The sequence below is a fragment of the Oryctolagus cuniculus genome, chromosome 12, assembly GCF_051225735.1.
Source record: "Oryctolagus cuniculus isolate XC-2025 breed Fujian yellow rabbit chromosome 12, ASM5122573v1, whole genome shotgun sequence".
Taxonomy (NCBI): Eukaryota; Metazoa; Chordata; class Mammalia; order Lagomorpha; family Leporidae; genus Oryctolagus; species Oryctolagus cuniculus.
Window position 1 is genome coordinate 102,434,229 of NC_142878.1, and position 20,462 is coordinate 102,454,690.

Below are 20,462 nucleotides of genomic sequence, written 5' to 3' on the forward strand. Positions count from 1 at the left end.
GTGACACCAGGGCGGTAGAAGGAAGTAGTTTATTTGCAGTGCACGGGAGCAAGGAGGCAGGCAGCAATCACTCAGTTCTTGAACTCCTCAAGGAATGACGAGTGGTGACTCTCACAGACTCAAGGGACGGTTTAGCCGTGTGTGCGTGTCACTGATTTTTTTTTTTTTAATTTCACAGGCAGAGTTAGACAGTGAGAGAGAGAGACAGAGAGAAAGGTCTTCCTTCTGCTGGTTCACTCCCCAAATGGCTGCAACAGCTGGAGTTGCACCGATCCGAAGCCAGGAGCCAGGTGCTTCTTCCTGGTCTCCCATGCAGGTGCAGGGCCCAAGCACTTGGACCATCCTCCACTGCCCTCCTGGGTCACAGCAGAGAGCTGGACTGGAAGAGGAGCAACTGGGACTAGAACCCAGCACCCACATGGGATGCCGGTGCCACAGGTGGAGGATTAGCCAAGTGAACCACGGCGCCAGCCCCTCTGATTGTTCCTTACTGCCCGTGGCCTTCCTGGGGTTGGGTCAGAAGTAAGAGGCCTTTGTATTTGATGTCCAAGCAGGCTACAGCCCTTCTGGGGTCTATGCATAGCTTGGTTATTCCTTTCTTTGATCAGAACTTGAAGTTCCTGCAAAGCATCTCAAAACAGAGTCTAGTGGTAGGGTGTTAGCCACAGAGATGACAGTTGAATTCTGAATCTTGCAATCCAGAGTCCTGCACAGCCAGCCCAACTCTTGTTCCACTCACTCAATTTAGTGAGTTAATATTTAATAAGGAGTTGGCTTGTAATCACCACAGAGAATACATCAGAACCTCAAGCTAAGGAGAGAGAGACACTGGGGCCTGAAAAAGTCCACATCAAAGGCATTAGGGATGGAGGCTCGGTTTTGTCAGAACAGCAACTGCTAGTGTGGGCTCAAAAGCATTTCTGGTTTGTATTTGAGAAGACCACTGAACATGTTTCCATAACCCTGAGCACAGGCAAATCTGTGCAGTGTGTTCAGTATCATCTTGCTAAGTTATCAGTACAAGCTAGCACAGATTCCAAAGAAATCAAACCATTAGGAGCACAGTTAATAAGGGGGAGATGTGTGTGGATAACTGGAAGGCTGTTTTGCAAGAGGAGCTGGGATCTTCAACTTCATTTCCTTGTGGTATTGGAACGACAGACGGCGTGATAGCTGAGCGAAGAAGTCACTACCACAATAAGGTCTTTTTCATCCATAGTCTTTGCCTTATTGTATTCAAAGTATGCTCCTGCCTCCTGTGCTGTTTCTCTTCTTGAAAAAACAGTGGGCCCGCGCTGTGGCTCAATAGGCTAATCCTCTGCCTAGCGGCGCCGGCACACTGGGTTCTAGCCCCGGTCAGGGCTCCGGATTCTGTCCCGGTTGCCCCTCTTCCAGGCCAGCTCTCTGCTGTGGCCCGGGAGTGCAGTGGAGGATGGCCCAGGTGCTTGGGCCCTGCACCCCATGGGACACCAGGAGAAGCACCTGGCTCCTGCCATCGGATCAGCACGGTGCGCCGGCCGCAGCTCACCGGCCGCGGCAGCCATTGGAGGGTGAACCAACGGCAAAAAGGAAGACCTTTCTCTCTGTCTCTCTCTCTCTCACTGTCCACTCTGCCTGTAAAAAAAAAGAAAAGAAAAGAAAAGAAAAAAAGAAAAAACAGTGCTTGATCCTTTCCAAATTGACCAGAGAAAGAATGAGGCAGGAATGTCTCTTCAGCACTGTCCCACTCAGTCTTGACATGGACAGAAAAGGCTACCGCCAGACTCAGAATTCTTGAGATGTCAACCCATAAAATTCACCCATAGCTTGTGCATCTGTTTGTTAATACAATGTCCATAAACAACCACCCCAAACCATGCATCTTAACCATTGCATTGGATTGGAGCCACTTCTGCAGTGGACCATGGCAGTGAGCAAGTGGTGCAATTGATTAGCATTGGTTGCATTGCCTGAAGTGTTAAATAGATGAAGTTCAAAAGGGAAAACTACCCAGTAAGAAAGTTTTATGTTTAGGTGAAGTTGATCCATACACATAAATCTCTTTCTGTAAAACTAAAATTATGTTAAAGGGGGCTGGCGCTGTGGCGCAGCGGGTTAACACCCTGGCCTGAAGCGCCGGCATTCCATATGGGTGCTGGTTTGAGACCCGGCTGCTCCACTTCTGATCCAGCTTTCTGCTATGGCCTGAGAAGGCAGTGGAAGATGGCCTAAGTCCTTGGGACCCTGCACCCGCATGGGAGACCCAGAAGAAGCTCCTGGCTCCTGGATTCGGATCAGTGCAGTTCCAGCTGTTGCGGCCATTTGGCGAGTGAACCATCGGATGGAAGACCTCTCTCTCTCTCTCTCCCTCTCTCTCTCTTTCTCTCTCTGCCTCTCCTCTCTCTGTGTAACTTTGACTTGCAAAATAAAAAAAAAAGAACTAGAATTATGGGCAGTTTTAAATTTGAGCCATACATGTGCCTCCATGTTGCTGTGACTCTCTGTAGTAAAATTCTATGCAGTGCATAGAATTTCACTGATGCTAAAAAAGTCCAGTAATTGATATGTTTTGTTCCCTGTCAAACAGACTTCCCTAGGGTAAGCAGTTAGCGTGGGGTGGCTAAGGTGCTGGTAAAAACGTCTGACTCCCATGTCAGAGTTTCTGGGTTCAGTTCCTAACTCCAGATTCCAGTTCTAGCTTCCTGCGAATGCTGACTCTGGGAGGCAGCAGATGATGGGCCAAGGACTTGGGAGCCTTCTGGGAGACCCAGTGGACTTTCAGGCTTCTGCTTGCGCCTGGCCTACCTCTGGCTGTTGTTGGCATTTGTGGAGTGAAGTAGCAGATGGAACAACTCTCTCTCTCTCTTTCTCTGCTTCCATCATTCTGCCTTTCAATGAGATGAAAATAAACAAACATTTAAATAAACAAATAATTTTGAAAAGCTCCCTCTGCCCTGATTATCATTAGGTAAGTGATCTTGAACATAATTTTAGTTCTACACAGAAAGAGATTTATGTATATGGATCGACTTCACCTAAACCTAAAACTTTCTTTTTCTTTTCTTTTTTTTTTTTTTTTTTTTATCTTTGACAGGCAGAGTGGACAGTGAGAGAGAGACAGAGAGAAAGGTTTTCCTTTTGCCGTTGGTTCGCCCTCCAATGGCCGCCACGGCCGGCGTACTGCAGCCGGCGCATCGTGCTGATCTGAAGCCAGGAGCCAGGTGCTTCTCCTGGTCTCCCATGGGGTGCAGGGCCCAAGCACTTGGGCCATCCTCCACTGCCTTCCCGGGCCACAGCAGAGAGCTGGTCTGGAAGAGGGGCAACCGGGACAGAATCCAGCGCCCCGACCGGGACTAGAACCCGGTGTGCTGGCGCTGCAAGGCGGAGGATTAGCCTACTGGCTTATTTCATGTAGCATAATGTCTTCATAATTCATCTTTGTAGCAGATGTCAGAATGTGTTCTTTGGAAGGCTGAGCAGTATTTCATTGTAGCCAAATACCATGTGCTATTGACCTGTTTATCCAAGGAGGAACATTTGGGTTACTTCCACCTCCTGGTTATTGTGAATAATACTGCTGCTGTCACTGGTGTGCAAATGTTCATATCCCTGCTTTCAATTCTTTGGGTTCTACACTCACAAGTGGAATTGCTGGGTCACGTGTTGATTCTATGTTTAATGGTTTGTGGAACTGCTATACTATTTTCCATAATGGTTGTACCATCTTCCATTCCCATCAGCAGTCCATAAGTGTTCCAGTTTCTCCATATGTTTGCCAATACTTTATTTTTTTGTAAAGAGTATCCTTATTGGTGTGAAGTGGTATCTCACTGTAGTTTTTGTTTTTTGTCTTTCTAATAATTGATGGTATGTTTATTGGAGAAATGTCTATTCAAGTCTATTGTCCATTTTATAAATATTTTTTTTGATTTTTATTTGACAGCATAGAAGCAGAGAGTGAGAGAGAGACAGGCAGAAACAAAAAGCTGATCTACTCCCCAAGTGCTCACAGAAGGTAGAACTGAGTCAGTCCTAACCTGGGAGGCAGGAACTGAATCCATGTCTCTTCCTTGTGAGGCAGAAGCTCAGCTACTCAAGACATTGCCTGCTGCTTACCAGAGCCTGCATTGGCAGGAAACTGGAATTGGGAGCTTGAGTTGGAATCGACTGGGTAAAGGCATCTTAATTGGTGTCTAAACAGTAGGTAAAACACTGGTTTCCTGCCCCTTGCCCTTTAGTTTGATTAGGTTGGTTGTTGTTGCAGAGTTGTAGGTGTTCTTTATGTAATCTAGGTATCAGCCCTTATCCAATCTCTTCTTTTCTGTGTTGCCTTTTCACTCTACTGATAGTACACTTTGATGCAGCCCAATTTATTTTTGATGCAGTCCAATTGTTAAATTTGCTTCCTGTGCTTTTGGTGTCATATCCAAGAAATGATGAGTGCAGCACATTGTCCCTCCACCCCCTTTTTTAACTTTCTTCCTAAACTCATGTGTGCATATTGGCATATCTTTCCACTTTAGCTCCTATAGCTTCTACTACTTTCTTTTTACTTTTTAAATTTTCATTTTATTTGAAACTCAGAGAGACAGAGAGATCATCCATTCACTGGTTCACTCTCCAGATGCCTACAACAGCCAGGGCTGGGCCAGGCTGGACCCAGGACCTAGAACTTCAGTCTTGGGCTCAGTCTTGGGTGGCTGGGATCCAAGTACTTGAGCTGTCATTTGTTGCCTCTCCGGGTGCACGTTAACAGGAAGTTGGATCAGAAGCAGAGCCAGGACTTGAATGATGTATTCAGATATGGGATACGGGTAGCCCAAGAATCCAATTAGCTGCTGTGCCAAATGCCCACTGCTTCTTACACTTGTATCATTTGCAGAGTATTTCTTAATATGGATGTTTTTATTTATGGTATTGATGGACATTTAGGTAGAGTTCATTGTTTCCCTTTATGTGTGTCTATATTAAGCATCAACAAAAAAATCCAGAAAGGTCATTCACTGGAGTTTTGGAAGCGATGACCTCAGGGCAGTAGGATTAGATGTACTTTGTCTTTTCTTTCATCTACATTGTCCGATTTTCAATAATAGTTATGTTATTCAATAAAGGCACAAACTTATCAATAAGTAGCCATGACATCTTTTGCTTTACCAGTTTCACTCTGGAGAGTTTATTAAAAAAATTGTTCTCTGTAAGAAAAAATCAGCATCTCATCAGAGTAATTCATGTCATTGCTAACGTTCTAGGATCATTTAGAAATAAAGTTAGTATTCAAATAGTAGACTGGTCGGATAAAATTGCTTATATTATTCCAATTTTTACATTATTATGTGGACATAAAATTAAATTATCAGAACATGTAAAGTTTGAAAAAACACTAGTGAGGACCAGAATTTCTGCTAGGTGATTAATGTAGGCCCAGGATTTTTAGACTTTTGTATCAAGGCCAAGATAGTTTAGACTTTGTGATCCGTATGGTCTGTGTTACTACAACTCTGCCTTTGTAGAGGACAAGCAGCCTTAAATGACTGGGTGTGGCCTGGTTTGGCCTTTAGGCCAAGGATCACTGACCCCATCAGAACACCTGGATGAGGCCTATGGAACAGGAACCTGGAGGCGGGAGGCCAGGGCATTCTCTCTACACTTTCCTTGATGTTATTTTAAATCATATTTACATGAAATTGTGTGAATAGTGTTTAATCTGCCTTATATAAACTTGTCTCTTTGCAAAGGTTTCTTGACCGTAAGATGGAATTGAATCCTCCTTTGAAGATACCCCTAGCTTTGATCATGTGCTCATTGCCATGGGTGTCAGGGGTATGGCACTAGCTGTCCTGTGTCCTTTCCTAGGAGAAGAAAATGTGATTGCTGTGCCTCTGGGAAGTCGGAGTGTGAGAATTACAGTGAAAGGACCTGCTCATCTCTGTAAGTGGAATTTGGTTTTAACAGGTTTTATTTCAGGTCATGCAATGTGCTGAGTACTTTACCTGTGGGAGGGTCTTCAAAAAGCTCAAGAAAACTGCATATTATGAAGAGAAAACTACAAAAGTTTGTGGAAAGAATAAAAAAGACCTAAGCAAATAGAAAGACATCCCATGTTCATGGATCAGAAGACTTAACATGGTTAATTACAGTTTTAAAAAAAAATAAACAAAGCATTGCATGGATTTAGCCTGTGACTATAAATTAGTCTGTATCACTGGTAAAATTGCATAGTAACTTTTTTAAATTCTTCCATAAGAGAATAAATCAAGTTTTATGTGAAATAAGATATTTTTATGTGGAGTAAACTAGGATTCAGGAATCTTTTGGAGATGTCAGCAAATTGGGGAAAAAAAAAAAAAAACTCAAGAGAATTTAAACTACAGAAGCTCACTGGTGGCAGTGGCTGAGCAGAGAGGCTAGCTGTAGTGGCCAGCACATCACCATGTCCAGTCTGCGGGGCACTGAAAGTGGACCCAGGTTTCCCAGAACACCAAGCATTTGAAATGAAGGAGGATGGCAGTCATATCATTCTTTGGCAAAGTGGTGTGGCATATACTCCGTGTTAGTTTTTCCGATTCCTGGAAACTAAAGGAGCTGGAATCATCTATTTCTTTCTTGGCCTCCCAGTGGCCACGGGCAGGACTTTCTTAGTTGTATTCAGAAGAAAATGGGTGTTTGCCTGATCAGCCTCTTGCCTTGGAGATGCCTGCAGGCTTCACCTAACTCTGTCCATAAAAAGTTCAAGGCGCTGTCTACAGCTATTTATAGCCACACAAATCAGGGCCCACTGAACCAAAGTGCTGTCTATTTGCCCTTTTCTCCCTATCTGGGCCACTATCTTAGATTTTTAAAGTCATAAGAATTTCTCAAGGCCAGAAGCATCTCAGTAGTCTCACATTTTTATTAGCTTGTAAGTGGATATATGTTTGGATAACTTAAATCTAGAGCCAGTAGTCTAGCCAAAAATGTCCTTTGAAAAAAGTTTACGGCAAAAATGTTTAAGGTCATTATCAAATTAAAATCTTGAACAAAAAATTCTATAGAGTATTATGATCTAAGTTAGCAGAATGAGAAAATATCTTTGTGACTCTGAAAATGAATGATTATGCAAAGTTCTTTTTACCCTTAAGTATATATGAATTAAGACTAAAAGAGTGACTGATTTTTTAAACAAAATTACTGAAATGCTTACAACCATAAAATAGTCATTTCGTCTGAGGTTTTCTTTGTGATGAAGCATCAGAATACTTATTAAACTTCTTTTTAAAAAGGTTTGAAAGCCCATAGCTCTTGATGAGATTTACACTTGACATTTGGAAATAGGTAAAAAAAAAATCCAAATTTTATGAATCATTTGAGTAGTCACACTGTAAGATATTTGGGATTCAGAAATATGAAGTACTGAATATCCATAGTAGCATTATTTGTAATAACTATCAAGTGGAAACAACCCAAATATCCACCAAAGGTTGAATGAATAAGCAGAATGATTATATGTGGAATATTATTTGGCTTCAAAAGGAATGTAATACTGATACGTGCTGCCATATGAGTGATTCTTAAAAACACGCTGGGTGGAAGAAGCCAGTCACAAAAGCCCACAGTGCACAGGGCTCCTTTTGTGGGAAATGTCCTTAATAAGCAGATCTACAGAGATGGAAAGGAGATTGGTAGTTACATGGCTCCTGGGTATGGGTTTCTTTCGGGGTGACAAAAATAATCTAACCTTAGACCCAGTAGTTCATCCCTTCAAAAATCATTGTGATGGCCTTGCTCTGTGAATATACTGAAGTCATTAAAATATATGTTTTGAGTAGGTGAATTGTGTAGCCCGTGAAATGCATATCAAAATGCTAGTTAAGTTGAAGAAGCAGGCTACATAAACAGTAAATAGAATTAAGTGAAGGGGAATAATTATTCCTTGACACGTATGTATGTCCTGGAATCTTAAACATAACTTCATATGCGAGACTCCTCTTTTTCCAAGAACAGGGCTCAAAAATGTTCCCATTTCTCCCAAAGTGGCAGCTCTGTTGTTTAGACCATTTCCCCTTCCGAAGAATCTCACAGTTGGCCCTGGAAGTGTTTCAGAGTTGTCCTTCTGCACTGGCTTCATCTACAAAGGATTTCGTTTACATTTCTGAATATCTAAATATAGAAGCAGCTTTGGTGTCTTGATTTATACAACCGTTTGCTTAATATTTATTTGGAGAAAAGATACGCTTCTGAAATAAAACTTACTTTATCATTATAAATCATCCTTTTAAGGTTTATAGTAACTACAACTCCCCAGGAGGCTGCTTGACTAAGAGCTGAGAACACCCAGTCATGTTAATGTCAATCTCTTTGTGGAATGGAATTTAGTTATGGAATGTGTGTCTTGTGTACTGCCTAGAAGGGTTTAGATCCAAGCCTGGCCACAACATGACGGGTGCACCCCCCCCCCCCCACTTTCCAGTACTGCATCCTTTCAGAACCGGAAACCGTAAGAGGATCCCTGCACAAAAGATTTTATAGTAGCAGCATTTCAGCATGACGTCTGTTTGACTAGCAATAAACATTTTCTCCATCACTATAACGAAATACCTGCCACCAGCTAACTTCATACAGGAAAGAGGGGGATTTAGCTCATACTTCTGGAAGTTCAGAATCCAAGAGTACATGGGTCCATTGGTTAGGCCCTTCCACGAGGGCCCAACAGCAGTTGGCATCAGGTGATGGCAGGATTGTGCCCTTGCGTCTTGGACCAGGAAGCTGGAGGCAAGGGGGATGTGAGGAGACCTGAGCTCACTCCTTTCATGACAACCTTCTTTTGGGATCTACCAAGGGGTTGCATAGAACCTAAGGGCTCCCTACTAGGTCCCACCCCTCAAAGGCTCTACCACCTCCAATACCACCACCCAGGGTCCAGTCCTCTACTCATGGGCCTCCTAGGGATGCCCAGACCACAGCAAAGTGGATCCCTGCAGAAGATTTGACTGTAGCAAACTCTGGCATTACACGTGTTTGACGAGCAATAAACTTGAGAAAACAAGATGCCGTAAACTAAAAACCTTCATTATCAGTTGGAAGAATACTTTTTTCTTCTAAGTCCTATCTGATGGCCACATACAGAGGTGTGCAAACATAAGCATGAATGATGCACATAGTGACTGATTGAAGGAAATTGATGCCAAATTAAACAAAAAAATACAGCTCTACTGTAAGCATTAAGTTTGGTGTAGTTATAAGTACACTATCAGTGCTGACTACTCATTGCCTGTTTACTTAACAGTATCTTCGTGGCATTTAAGGTTGAGGGAATGTTCCCTGAGATGATTACCCCAGCCCTGCTTTGTTTGAAAGACTCTGGAGCTGGTACTTCTCAATGCCGGTCCTTCAACTAAAGGCAATGAGAAACATCATCCTCTATCCAGCCATCATTTATTTTTAAAATAAGTAGCATAGATTAAAGTATGTAAAAGCAGGGTCAGCACTGTGGCATAAAGAGTAAAGCAGCCACTTGTAGTGTTGGCATCCCATATGGGCACTGGTTTGAGACCCGGCTGCTCCACTTCCAATACAGCTGTCTCTGCTATGGCCTGGAAAATCAGTAGAAGATGGCCCCAGTCCTTGGGCCCCTGCATCCACATGGGAGACCCAGAGGAAGCTCCTGGCTCCTGGCTTTGGATTGGTGCAGCTCCGGCCATTGCAACTATCAGGGGGAATGAACCAGCAGATGGAAGACCTTTCTCTCTCTCTCTCTGCCTCTGCCTCTCTGTAACTCTGCCTTTCAAATACATAAATAAAAGCTTTAAAAAAATATGTAAAGGTATCTTTCCAGAGTTGAGTTGTGAAATTTGAAGATACAAGAAAATCTTGAGTTCTGATTCTGTTTTTTCACAGTTTTAAAAGAATTATTATTTTTATTTATTTAGTTGAAAGGCAGAGTGTCAGAAAGAGGAAGAGACAGAGACAGAGAGATCTTCCATCTGCTGGTTCACTCACCATGTGGCCTTAACCACTGGAGTTGGGCCAGGCAGAAGCCAGGAGCATAGAGCTCCCTCTGGGTCTCCCATGTGGGTGGCAAGCACCCTAGCACTTGGGCCGTCTTCCGATACTTTCCCAGGTGCATTAGCAGGGAGTTTGAACCAACACTCTAATATGGGATGCCAGCATCGCAGGCAGCAGTCTAACTGACTGCACCATAATGCTAGCCCCTTCTTCACCTTTTTTGAGGGTCCCCATGATATGTTTCCCAACACTTCATGCTCTCCACCCGGTCTTAAGCCTGGCGTGGAGAAAGAAATTGGACAGCAAAAAAGACTCATTCTCCCTTCCCTTAGTAGTGATGGGGTCTCCCAAGTACTAACCACTTTGTAGCAGAAACCAAAGAGGTTCTCAAGTTGTAAGAACCAAAGGTCTTTCCTGTGCAGCTCTCACTGGTGGTGAACCCTGGGGCCTGTGGTCAGTGCAGGGTCATGGTGGAAATTCACATAAATGTCATACACATATCTCCAAGTCAACACATCAGTTGAATTGTTGATTGAAAGCCCACAAATACCTTTTCTGTCATTTATTTTAAGAGATACTTAAAATACTGAAATACTTAAAATACATAAGATACTTACAATAAAAATAAGAGATACTTAGTGCTTCTGTGCTAAGTAGAAGCAAGTTGGCCCCCAGTAAGAAAGGACAATTTGTGAAGAACTACATTGGGCCTCACCTCTCTTTGGCAAATGACTTTGTCAATCTCCGTGAGCAGACTTGTTGGTATCCGTCACTCCCCCAGCACCAGGTGGCTTCACCTGTGTTTAGTCACTCACTTTTGACTTTGCTTATTTATATGCACAACAGAGGTCAGAGCACCTGCTCCCTACCTCCTGGACCTGCAAACAGTGCTTAAGCCGTAGACAACTGGAAGCCTTTTGAAATGACTAAAATAAAGATATTATACAAGAAACATATAGTTCGGTGCAGAAGAATCGTTTGGGTAATCCATACATACCTGAAAGTTGAGTTTGCTAGTTGCGTTTTTGTATCCGCATCACTGAAAATCTTTTTTCTTTCACAAAATATAGGTTTAATTTCTACTTTTAACCTTAAAAAACTATCAAAAAAAAAAAAACAAATATAAGCATTCAGTAAGACTTTCAGTGCTGAATAATATAATGTATTTTCTTTTTTTTTTACCTTTTATTTAATGAATATAAATTTCCAAAGTACATCTTATGGATTACAAATGCTTCCCCCCATAACTTCCCTCCCACCCACAACCCTCCCCTCTCCCTCTCCCTCTCCCCTTCCATTCACATCAAGATTCACTTTCAATTCTCTTTATATACAGAAGATCAGTTTAGCATATATTAAGTAAAGATTTCAACAGTTTGCACCCACATAGAAACATAAAGTGAAAAATACTGTTTGAGTACTAGTTATAGCATTAAATCACAATGTACAGCACATTAAGGACAGAGATCCTACATGAGGAGTAAGTGCACAGTGACTCCTGTTGTTGACTTAACAAATTGACACTCTTGTTTATGGCATCAGTAATCACCCTAAGCTCTTGTCATGAGTTGCCAAGGCTATGGAAGCCTTTTGAGTTCACCGACTCTGATCATATTTAGACAAGGTCATAGTCAAAGTAGAAGTTCTCTCCTCCCTTCAGAGAAAGGTACCTCCTTCTTTGATGACCTGTTCTTTCCACTGGAATCTCACTCGTGGAGATCTTTCATTTAGGTTGTTTTTTTTTGTTTTTTTTTTGTTTGTTTTTTGTTTTTGTTTTTGTTTTTGTTTTTTTTTTTTGCCAGAGTGTCTTGGCTTTCCATGCTTGAAATACTCTCATGGGCTTTTCAGCCAGATCTGCGTGCCTTTAGGGCTGATTCTGAGGCCAGAGTGCTGTTTAGGACATCTGCCATTCTATGGGTCTGCTGTGTATCTCACTTCCCATGTTGGATCGTTCTCTCCCTTTTTTATTCTATCAGCTAGTATTTGCAGACACTAGTCTTGTTTATGTGCTCCCTTTGGCTCTTAGTCCTCTCATTGTGATCAATTGTGAACAGAAATTGATCATTTGGACTAGTGAGATGGCATTGGTACATGCCACCTTGATGGGATTGAATTGGAATCCCCTGGTATGTTTCTAACTCTACCGTTTGGGGTAAGTCAGCTTGAGCATGTCCAAATTGCACATCTCTTCCCTCTCTTATTCCCACTCTTATATTTACCAGCGATCACTTTTCAGTTAAGTTTCAACACTTACTAGTAACTGTGTATTGATTACAGTATTCAACCAAAAGTATTAAGTAGAACAAACAAAAAAAATACTAAGAGGGATAACGTATTAAGTTGTTCTTAAACACACTTGAAATAATGGAATGAACTCAACATTGACTGTAAAACAAAACACCAATGTACAGAAGTGCTTTCCTTGTTCCTCCTTCATCCCAAATGACCTTCCCAGATCAAACCCTGCGCTGCAATCCAGCATCCCAGTGAGACTTAGAAAGCTAGAATATAGGGTGTTAGCACAGTGGTGAAACCATTACTATCCCTCCCCCCCAACACAGCCACGGAATCTATTGCACTCTACTTGAACATAAACAAGTTGCTTTAGACCAACTCTCCATTGAGAAACTTGGTGTTGTGTATACCTGCTGTGAGGATGGATTATGTCCAGCTCCCTGGTGTTTTTTCCAATATTTTATTTATTTATTTGAAAATCAGAGTTACACAGAGAAGGAGAGGCAGAGAGAGAGAGAGAGAGAGAGGTCTTCCATCCACTGGTTTACTCCCCAACTGGCCGCAACAGCTGGAGCTGCACAGATCTGAAACCAGGAACCAGGAGCTTCTTCCAGGTCTCCCACATGGGTGCAGGGGCCCAAGGACTTGGGCCATCTTCTACTGCTTTCCCAGGCCATAGCAGAGAGCTGGATCGGAAGTGAAGCAGCCAGGACTCGAACCAGCCTCCATATGGGATGCCAGCACTGCAAGTGGCAGCTTTACCTGCTACGCCACAGCACCGGCCCCAGCCTGGTGTGTTTTGATATTATCTTGATGCTCCTTGCTTTTTCTCCTCTACTTCTGAGAATCAGCCCATCCAGGGCAGGACCCACTTCTCTCCAGGTTCCCATCTCATATTTTTTTTTTTTTTTTTTTTTTTTTTTACTGACAACTCACTTTACAACACTCAGTTTTATATCTTCATTGGAACTAGGAAATGAATGTAATCTCACACTTTCCAAAAATCCACCGCGGTCATGGAGATCAGGGCCAACGTGGTGGGGATTTTGTGTGCCTGAAAGTAGCCAGCTTTATTCTTTGACCGCTAATGATTACTCCAGATCATGTCACTCATGTACAGCCTTTGAATTTTCCCAGAAAAGTTCCCAGCCAGCCTGCGAGGAATAACCGGGGTGTCTCCGGATGCCTGGAAGCAGTCTGTCCAGAGCAGGCAAGCTCCTGCAGCTGCTCCAGCAGCAGAGAAAAAAAAATGCAGCAAATGAAAACCACCAAAGCTAGAAGCCTGGGGACTGGTGCTTCCTCATGCTGGTCCTTTTCGTCTTGTTTTTATAGCTTCCCATTTTTAAGCTGGAAACCAAATAGAGTTTGGGTTCTGCTGTGGCCTTTGTCCATGAGAATTGACTGTTACAACACCACTGGATCAAGTGCGGGTTTCAGAGGAGAGTTGGACATAGGGCATTGGTTTCTTTGAGTCCTCATTTTAGAAATAAGGCCATGAATACCAAGGCAGTGAGTTAGAGAAAGAGGTGGGCCAGAAATGTAGGTGTTCCAGCACCTAGCCATATGTGTGAGTGTGTGTGTGTGTATATATATTTATATGTATATACACATATGTTTACCTTAAAAAAGTAGTATATATATAAACTTTATATATATATGTATATATATATATATATGCACACATGCACACACGCATAGCCTCTCTCTTTAAGGTAAACAAATTTCATGTATTTCATATATACAGATATAGGAACACAATGATACTTCCCACCCCACCCTCCCTCCTGCCCACACTCCCACCGTTCCTCCTCCTTCCTCTTATTCCCTCTCTTGATTTTTACAATGATCTACTTTCAGTTTACTTTATACTCATAGGATTAATCCTACACTAAGTAAAGAGTCCAGCAAATAGTAAGAACGTATCCTCTTAACCTCTGACCATATCTGCTTAGTATGTTCTCTTTCCAAAGAAAAAGAAAAAGGGAAGAAAGAAATCATTTAAATGATATAGAAATGCTATTTTGCTCAAATTGTGCAGTTTTCTGTAGATTTTAAAAGCCCTACAGTTCTTATAAAAGCAAGCTCCAATAAAAGGATAGCACTCGCAAGGGAGAGCTGGTTTTGCCCAAATCAAAGACCAAGCTTAAGATCTTCCGAAAAGGTAGTAAAGTGAGTAAATTTAGCTTTACTTTGAGTATTAAACAATTTTGAGAACTCTAAGAAAGAAAAATTTTCTCTTTATACCTTTGCTGGCACCTTTGTTTGGAAAACTAAGCATCTGACACATCTCCTCTAGCAACGTGAATCAATGAGTGTAGACTGAGTGGGTGTTATGTCATTGTGCTGGTACCTTACATTGCCCTCACACTTGGCAAATTATCTCTTGAGATAGAAAGCCATTGGGATCCTTCTCTAACTTAAATTTTATTTTTACATTGTAGTCATAGAATCCAAAACACTTCAAGGAAGCAAAGGAGAACACAGCTTTAGTAGTCCCGGCGTCTTCGTGATAGAAAACACAACGGTTGAGTTTCAGAAGGGCTCTGAGAGGCAAACCTTCAAGATTGCAGGGCCTCTGATGGCTGATTTCATCTTCAAGGTAGGATGCTTCTCTTCATAAACTCCATGAATCTGTAGCCCAGAGCAGCTTGATTTTAAGATGAGTTTGTCCATCAGGAGATCATCAGTCAGCGTTTTATTTTTGAGAGCATGGATGATGGATATTTCCGTCTTGGAAGCCCATTCCTAAAACCTGTTTATCTCTTTAAGTGTCTGCTCCAAAGCTCTAATAGTTAAGAAACAACCTTTGTTTCTACAGGGGAAACACTGGTTTTGTATTTATAACTCCCAGTTGCTGTGTTTGGTTTTAAACCTCTGGATGGAGTTTGGTGAAAATGGCCAATGGTTAAATGCACCCTGTTTTGAACTAGCCCTGTACCCTTGCATGTCTTCTTTGCAAAGGAGCTGAGAGAAACTCACTCCCTATCTTGCTTTACAAGGGATTGTTCCTTCCACCTTAAAATGTGTGGCTGACTCAGATCAGGGTTTCCTTCCCCAGATAATGTTCTATGGTTGGCACGTGTCATAAGGTCTATTTCAGGAGAACTTCTGCTCTCTGGAACCAGGAACCTGTGCCCCTTCTCTGGGTAAACCTGGAGTATCTTCCCTCACTCAAAGAATGTGTATGATGGTGACCAAGTATTTTCTTTTTCTTTTTCACCTAGAAACCTTTTATTTAAGGTGTATAAACTTCATGCATTTCACATATACAAATTTAAGAACATAGTGGTTCTTCACTGTCCCGCCCTCCCACCTGCACTCCCACCCTTTGCCTCTTCCCTCTCCTATATCCATTCCTATCTTTTACAAATATCTATTTTCAATAAACTTTATGCACATAAGGTGAACCCTACACTAAGTAAAGAGTTCAACAAATAATATGGAAAAAAACTGTTCCTCACCAGTCAAGACAATGGCTGTTCAAAATCATCACAACTCAAAGTGTCAACTTTACTCCTATAGATTAACTTTTAGGTACTCCATTAGTTACCACAGATCAGGGAGAACACATGGTATTTGTCATTTTGGGACTGTCTTATTTCACTAAGTATGATGGTTTCCAGTTGCATCTATCTTGTTGCAAATGACAGGATTTCATTTTTTTATTTTACCGCTATGTAGTATTCCATGGTGTGTACATATCCCATAATGTTGATGGACATCTGGGTTGATTCCATATCTCAGCTATTGTGAATTGAGCTACAATAGACATGGGGTTACAGATAAATCTTTCATGTGCTGCTGATTTCATTTTCTCTGGGTAAATTCCCAGGAGTGGAATCAGTGGGTCGTATGGTGGGTCTATATTCAGTTTTCTGAGATATCTCCATACTGTCTTCCACAATGGCTGTACCAATTTACATTCACACCAACAGTGGATTAGGGTACTTTTTCCCCCACATCCTCATCAGCGTTTGCTGTCTGGTGATTTCTGAATGAGAGCCATTCTAACTGGGGTGAAGTGAAATCTCATTGTGGTTTTGATTTGCAGTTCCCTGATGGCTTGAGATCCTGAGCATTTTTTCATATGTCTGTTGGCCACTTGAATTTCTTCTTTTGAAAAATGTCTTTTTTGCCCATTTTTAAACTGGATTGTTAGTTTTGCTGCTGTTGAGATTCTTGAGCTCTTAATAAATTCTTCATATTAATCCTTTATCAGTTGCATAGTTTGCAGATATTTTCTCCCATTCTGTTGGGTGTCTCTTTGCTTTGCTGAGTATTTCTTTTGCAGTGCGGAAGCTTCTCAGCTTGATGTAATCCCATTTGTCAATTTTGGCTTGTGCTTCTGGGGTCTTTTCCAAGAAGTCTTTGCCTATGCCAATGTCTTGCAGGGTTTCCCCTATGTTTTCTAATAATTTGATGGTATTGGATAGGAGATTTAGGTCTTTGATCCATTTTGAGTGGATTTTTCTGTAAGGTGTAAGGTACGGGTCTTGCTTCACATTTCTGCATGTGGAGATCCAGTCTCCCCAGCACCATTTGTTGAAGAGACTGTCCTTGCTCCAGGGATTGATTTTAGCTCCTTTGTCAAAGATAAGTTGGTTGTAGAAGCCTGGGTTGATTTCTGCAGTTTCCATTCTGTTTCAGTGGTCTATCCAAATGTTTTTCCCCAATACCAGGCTGTCTTTATTATAACTGCCCTGTAGTATATCCTGAAATCTGGTATTATGATGCCTCTGGCATGGTTTTTGTTATATAAGATTTTTCCATTTTTTGGTGCTTTCTTCTATTTCTTTCTTTAATGTTTCATGATTTTCATTGTAGAGATCTTTGACATCCTTGGTTAAATTTATTCCAAGATATTTAATTTTTTGTAGCTATTGTGGATGGGGTTGATCTTAGAAGTTCTTTCTCAGCTATGGCATTGTCTGTGTATACACAGGGTATTGATTTTTGTGTGTTGATTTTATATCTGCTGTGGGGAGCAACTCGGACTAGACTAAGTTACTGGAATTAAGACTAATTCTATGCATCTGCTCTCCCACAATATGACGCTGGGAGAGGAGTAAACAACTTCCACACAGCTGCCTCTCGCCAATTTGACTGATGAGCTGCAGGAGCTGATCTTGCTCCTGATTGGAGGAGAGCAGCGTGCTCGGCGTGTGGGTAGCAGAGTTGGGATTGATGGAAGAGGACTATAAAGGAGGAGAGAGACAACATGCACCAGGAACATCCGGATAACATCTGAGCAGCCCCCGAGAGAGCCGGCCGGCGGTGTGCTGCTCCCCCGCGGAAGTGGGGAAAGTGGCAGGGGGAGCCGCCCCTCCACGGAGGTGGAGGGATTGGCAGCCAACCCGGGAAGGGCCGAGCAGACAAAAGAACAGCACAGGGTCCTGTGTCGTTCCTCTGCGAATGGGGGAGCGACAATCTGCCACTTTACCAAACTCTTTTATGAGTTCAAGTAGTATCTTAGTGGAGTCTTTTGGGTTCCCTATATATAGAATCATGTCATCTGCAAGTAGGGATAGTTTGACTTCCTCATTCACAATTTGTATCCCTTCAATTTCTTTTTCTTATGTGTTGCTCTGGCTAACACTTCCAGGACTGTATTGAATAGCAATGGTGAGAGTGGGCATCCTTGTCTGGTTCCAGATCTTAGTGGGAATGCTTCCAACTTTTCCCCTTTCAGAAAGATGCTGGCTGTGGGTTTGTCATAAATTGCCTTGATTGTGTTGAGGAATGTTCCTTCTATACCCAGTTTGCTTAAGATTTTCATCACAAACAGATGTTTTATTTTATCAAATGCTTTCTCTGCATATATTCAATAATTCTTTAGTTTGTTAATGTGATGTGTCACATTTGTTGATTTGTGGGTTTTGAACCATCCCTGCATTTCAGGGATAAATCCCAGTTGGTCCAGGTGAATGATATTTCTGATGTATTATTGGATTCAGTTGGCTAGTACTTTTGTGTTTATGTTCATCAGGGAAATTGGTGACCAAATATTTTCAATATGACACAATCTGAAACTTTTCTGACAAATTTAAAAATGCCTAAGAAGTGAAAAGAACGATATTTAGTCAGGTGTTTTTGCCCTATCTTTTTTCATAAACTAATTCCAAAATGAAAATCAAAGAAAGAAAATAGGCCCAACTGCCAGAAATAATTTTAAATTTTTTGAAAAGTTATTTATTTGAAAGGCAGAGATAAAGAGAGACAGACAGACACAGAGAGCTCCCACCATTGGTTCACTCCCCAAATGACCAAGGCTGGGTCCAGGGCTGGAACCAGAAACTTAATCCAGATCTCCCCTGTGGGTGGCAGGGACCCAACTGCCTCTTTTTATTTTTTTAAGATTTTTATTTATTTATTTATTTATTTGAGAGGTAGAGTTTCAGACAGAGAGAGGGAGAGACAGAGAGAGAGGTCTTCCTTCCACTGGTTTACTTCCCAAATGGCTGCAACAGCTGGAGCTGGGCTGATCTGATGCCAGGAGCCAGGAATCTCTTCCGGGTCTCCCACATGGGTGCAGGGGCCCAAGCACCTGGACCATCTTCCACTGCTTTTGCAGGCCATAGCAGAGAGCTGGACTGGAAGAGGAGCAGCTGAGACTCAAACTGATGCCCACATGGGATGCCTGTGGAGGCCCAGTCCACTAGGCCCAACTAGGGCTAGCGCCAGCCCCTAGGACCCAACTGCTTGAGCCATTGCCTGAGTCTACATTAGCAAGAAGCTGGAATCAAGAGCAGAACCAGGAATCAAAACCAAGCACTCTGATATGGGACCTGAGCATCTTAACTGGCATCTTAACTGCTAGCCCACATGCTCACTCTGGGTAGTTTTGTATATGGAAAGAAGAAGAAAAGGGGGAAAAAACTCAGTACCTTCAAAAGCACTGTGTTCCACATATTGACTTGCCAAAGAGTGTTTCAGTAAGCCGTGGGTCCTGCCAGCAGAGAGTTACTAACTGATCCAAATTTCTCAAATCCCAATTCAGCCTGGAGTGTGACCAGCCAAGTGTCATCTTGCACAGTATGTTGTTTCATTTTGGAAACTTGCTTTTTCATTGGTCAATACTTAAAATCAGGAGGCATGGCCGGCGCCGCGGCTCACTAGGCTAATCCTCCTCCTGCGGCGCCGGCACACCGGGTTCTAGTCCCGGTTGGGGCGCCGGATTCTGTCCCGGTTGCCCCTCTTCCGGGTCAGCTCTCTGCTGTGGCCCGGGAGTGCAGTGGAGGATGGCATAAGTGCTTGGGCCCTGCACCCGCAAGGGAGACCAGGAGAAGCACCTGGCTCCTGGCTTCAGATCAGAGCGGTGTGCCGGCCGCAGCAGCCATTGGGGGGTGAACCAACGGAAAAGGAAGACCTTTCTCTCTGTCTCTCTCTCTCTCACTGTCCACTCTGCCTGTCAAAAAAAAAAAATTAATTAATTAATTTAAAAAAAAGATGCTTTAGGGGTCAGCGTGGTGGCCAAGCAGGTTAATCCTTTGCCTGAGATGCCAGCATCACATATGGGCGCCAGGTTGAAACCTGGCTGCTCCCCTTCCAATTCAGCTCCCTGATAATGCACCTGGGAAAACAGCAGAAGATGGCCCGAGTACTTGGGTCTTTGTAATCCACATGGGAAACCCACATGGAATTCTAGCCTCCTGGTTTTGGCCTGGCCCAGCCCCAGTTGTTGCAACTTTGGAGAGTGAACCAGTAGAGGAAAGATTTCCTTCTCTCTCTCTCTCTCTCTCTCTCTGTAACTCTGCCTTTCAAACAAATAAAAAATTAAAAGATGAATCTTTAGGGGCTGGTGCTATGGCGCAGCAGGTTAAAGCCCTAGCCTGAAGCACTTGCATCCCATATGGGCGCCGGTTCGAGACCCAGCTGTTGCTCTTCCGATCCAGCTCTCTGCTGTGGCCTGGGAAGGCAGCAGAAGATGGCTCAAGTCCTTGGGCCCCTGCACCCACGTGGGAGACCCGAAAAAAGCTCCTGGCTCCTGGCTTCGGATCGGCACAGCTCCGTCCATTGCAGCCATCTGGGGAGTGAACCAGCGGATGGAGGACCTCTCTCTGGCTCTACCTCTCTCTGTAACTCTTTCAAATAAATAAAATAAATCTTAAAAAATAAAAATAAAAATGGGAAGCTCTGACTTCTAGCTTGCATTTTACCCTAGCAGCAATACCGCTGGCTGCCGCTGGGTGGCAGCCGTCCTCCGGGGGTGGGGAAGGGGGCTCCTTCTCCAGGGTTGCCGTGGCCCACACCACTCCCTCTTGGATCCC

At 42.9% G+C, this 20,462-nt stretch overlaps 1 protein-coding gene across 3 annotated transcripts in view; it reads left to right on the forward strand.

Annotated features, from left to right (window-relative positions):
* ADAMTSL3 (ADAMTS like 3) overlaps positions 1-20,462 on the forward strand; it is a 410,995-nt gene that overhangs the window by 193,199 nt on the left and 197,334 nt on the right. For all 3 annotated transcript variants that reach the window (XR_016217636.1, XM_008275279.5, XM_089309514.1), the window contains exons 8-9: positions 5,833-5,907; positions 14,637-14,794. Coding sequence is in view for 2 of the 3 variants with exons in the window: in XM_008275279.5 (XP_008273501.3) it covers positions 5,833-5,907; positions 14,637-14,794 (233 nt within the window). In the remaining variant the exon portion in view is untranslated. The remainder of the gene's footprint in view (positions 1-5,832; positions 5,908-14,636; positions 14,795-20,462) is intronic.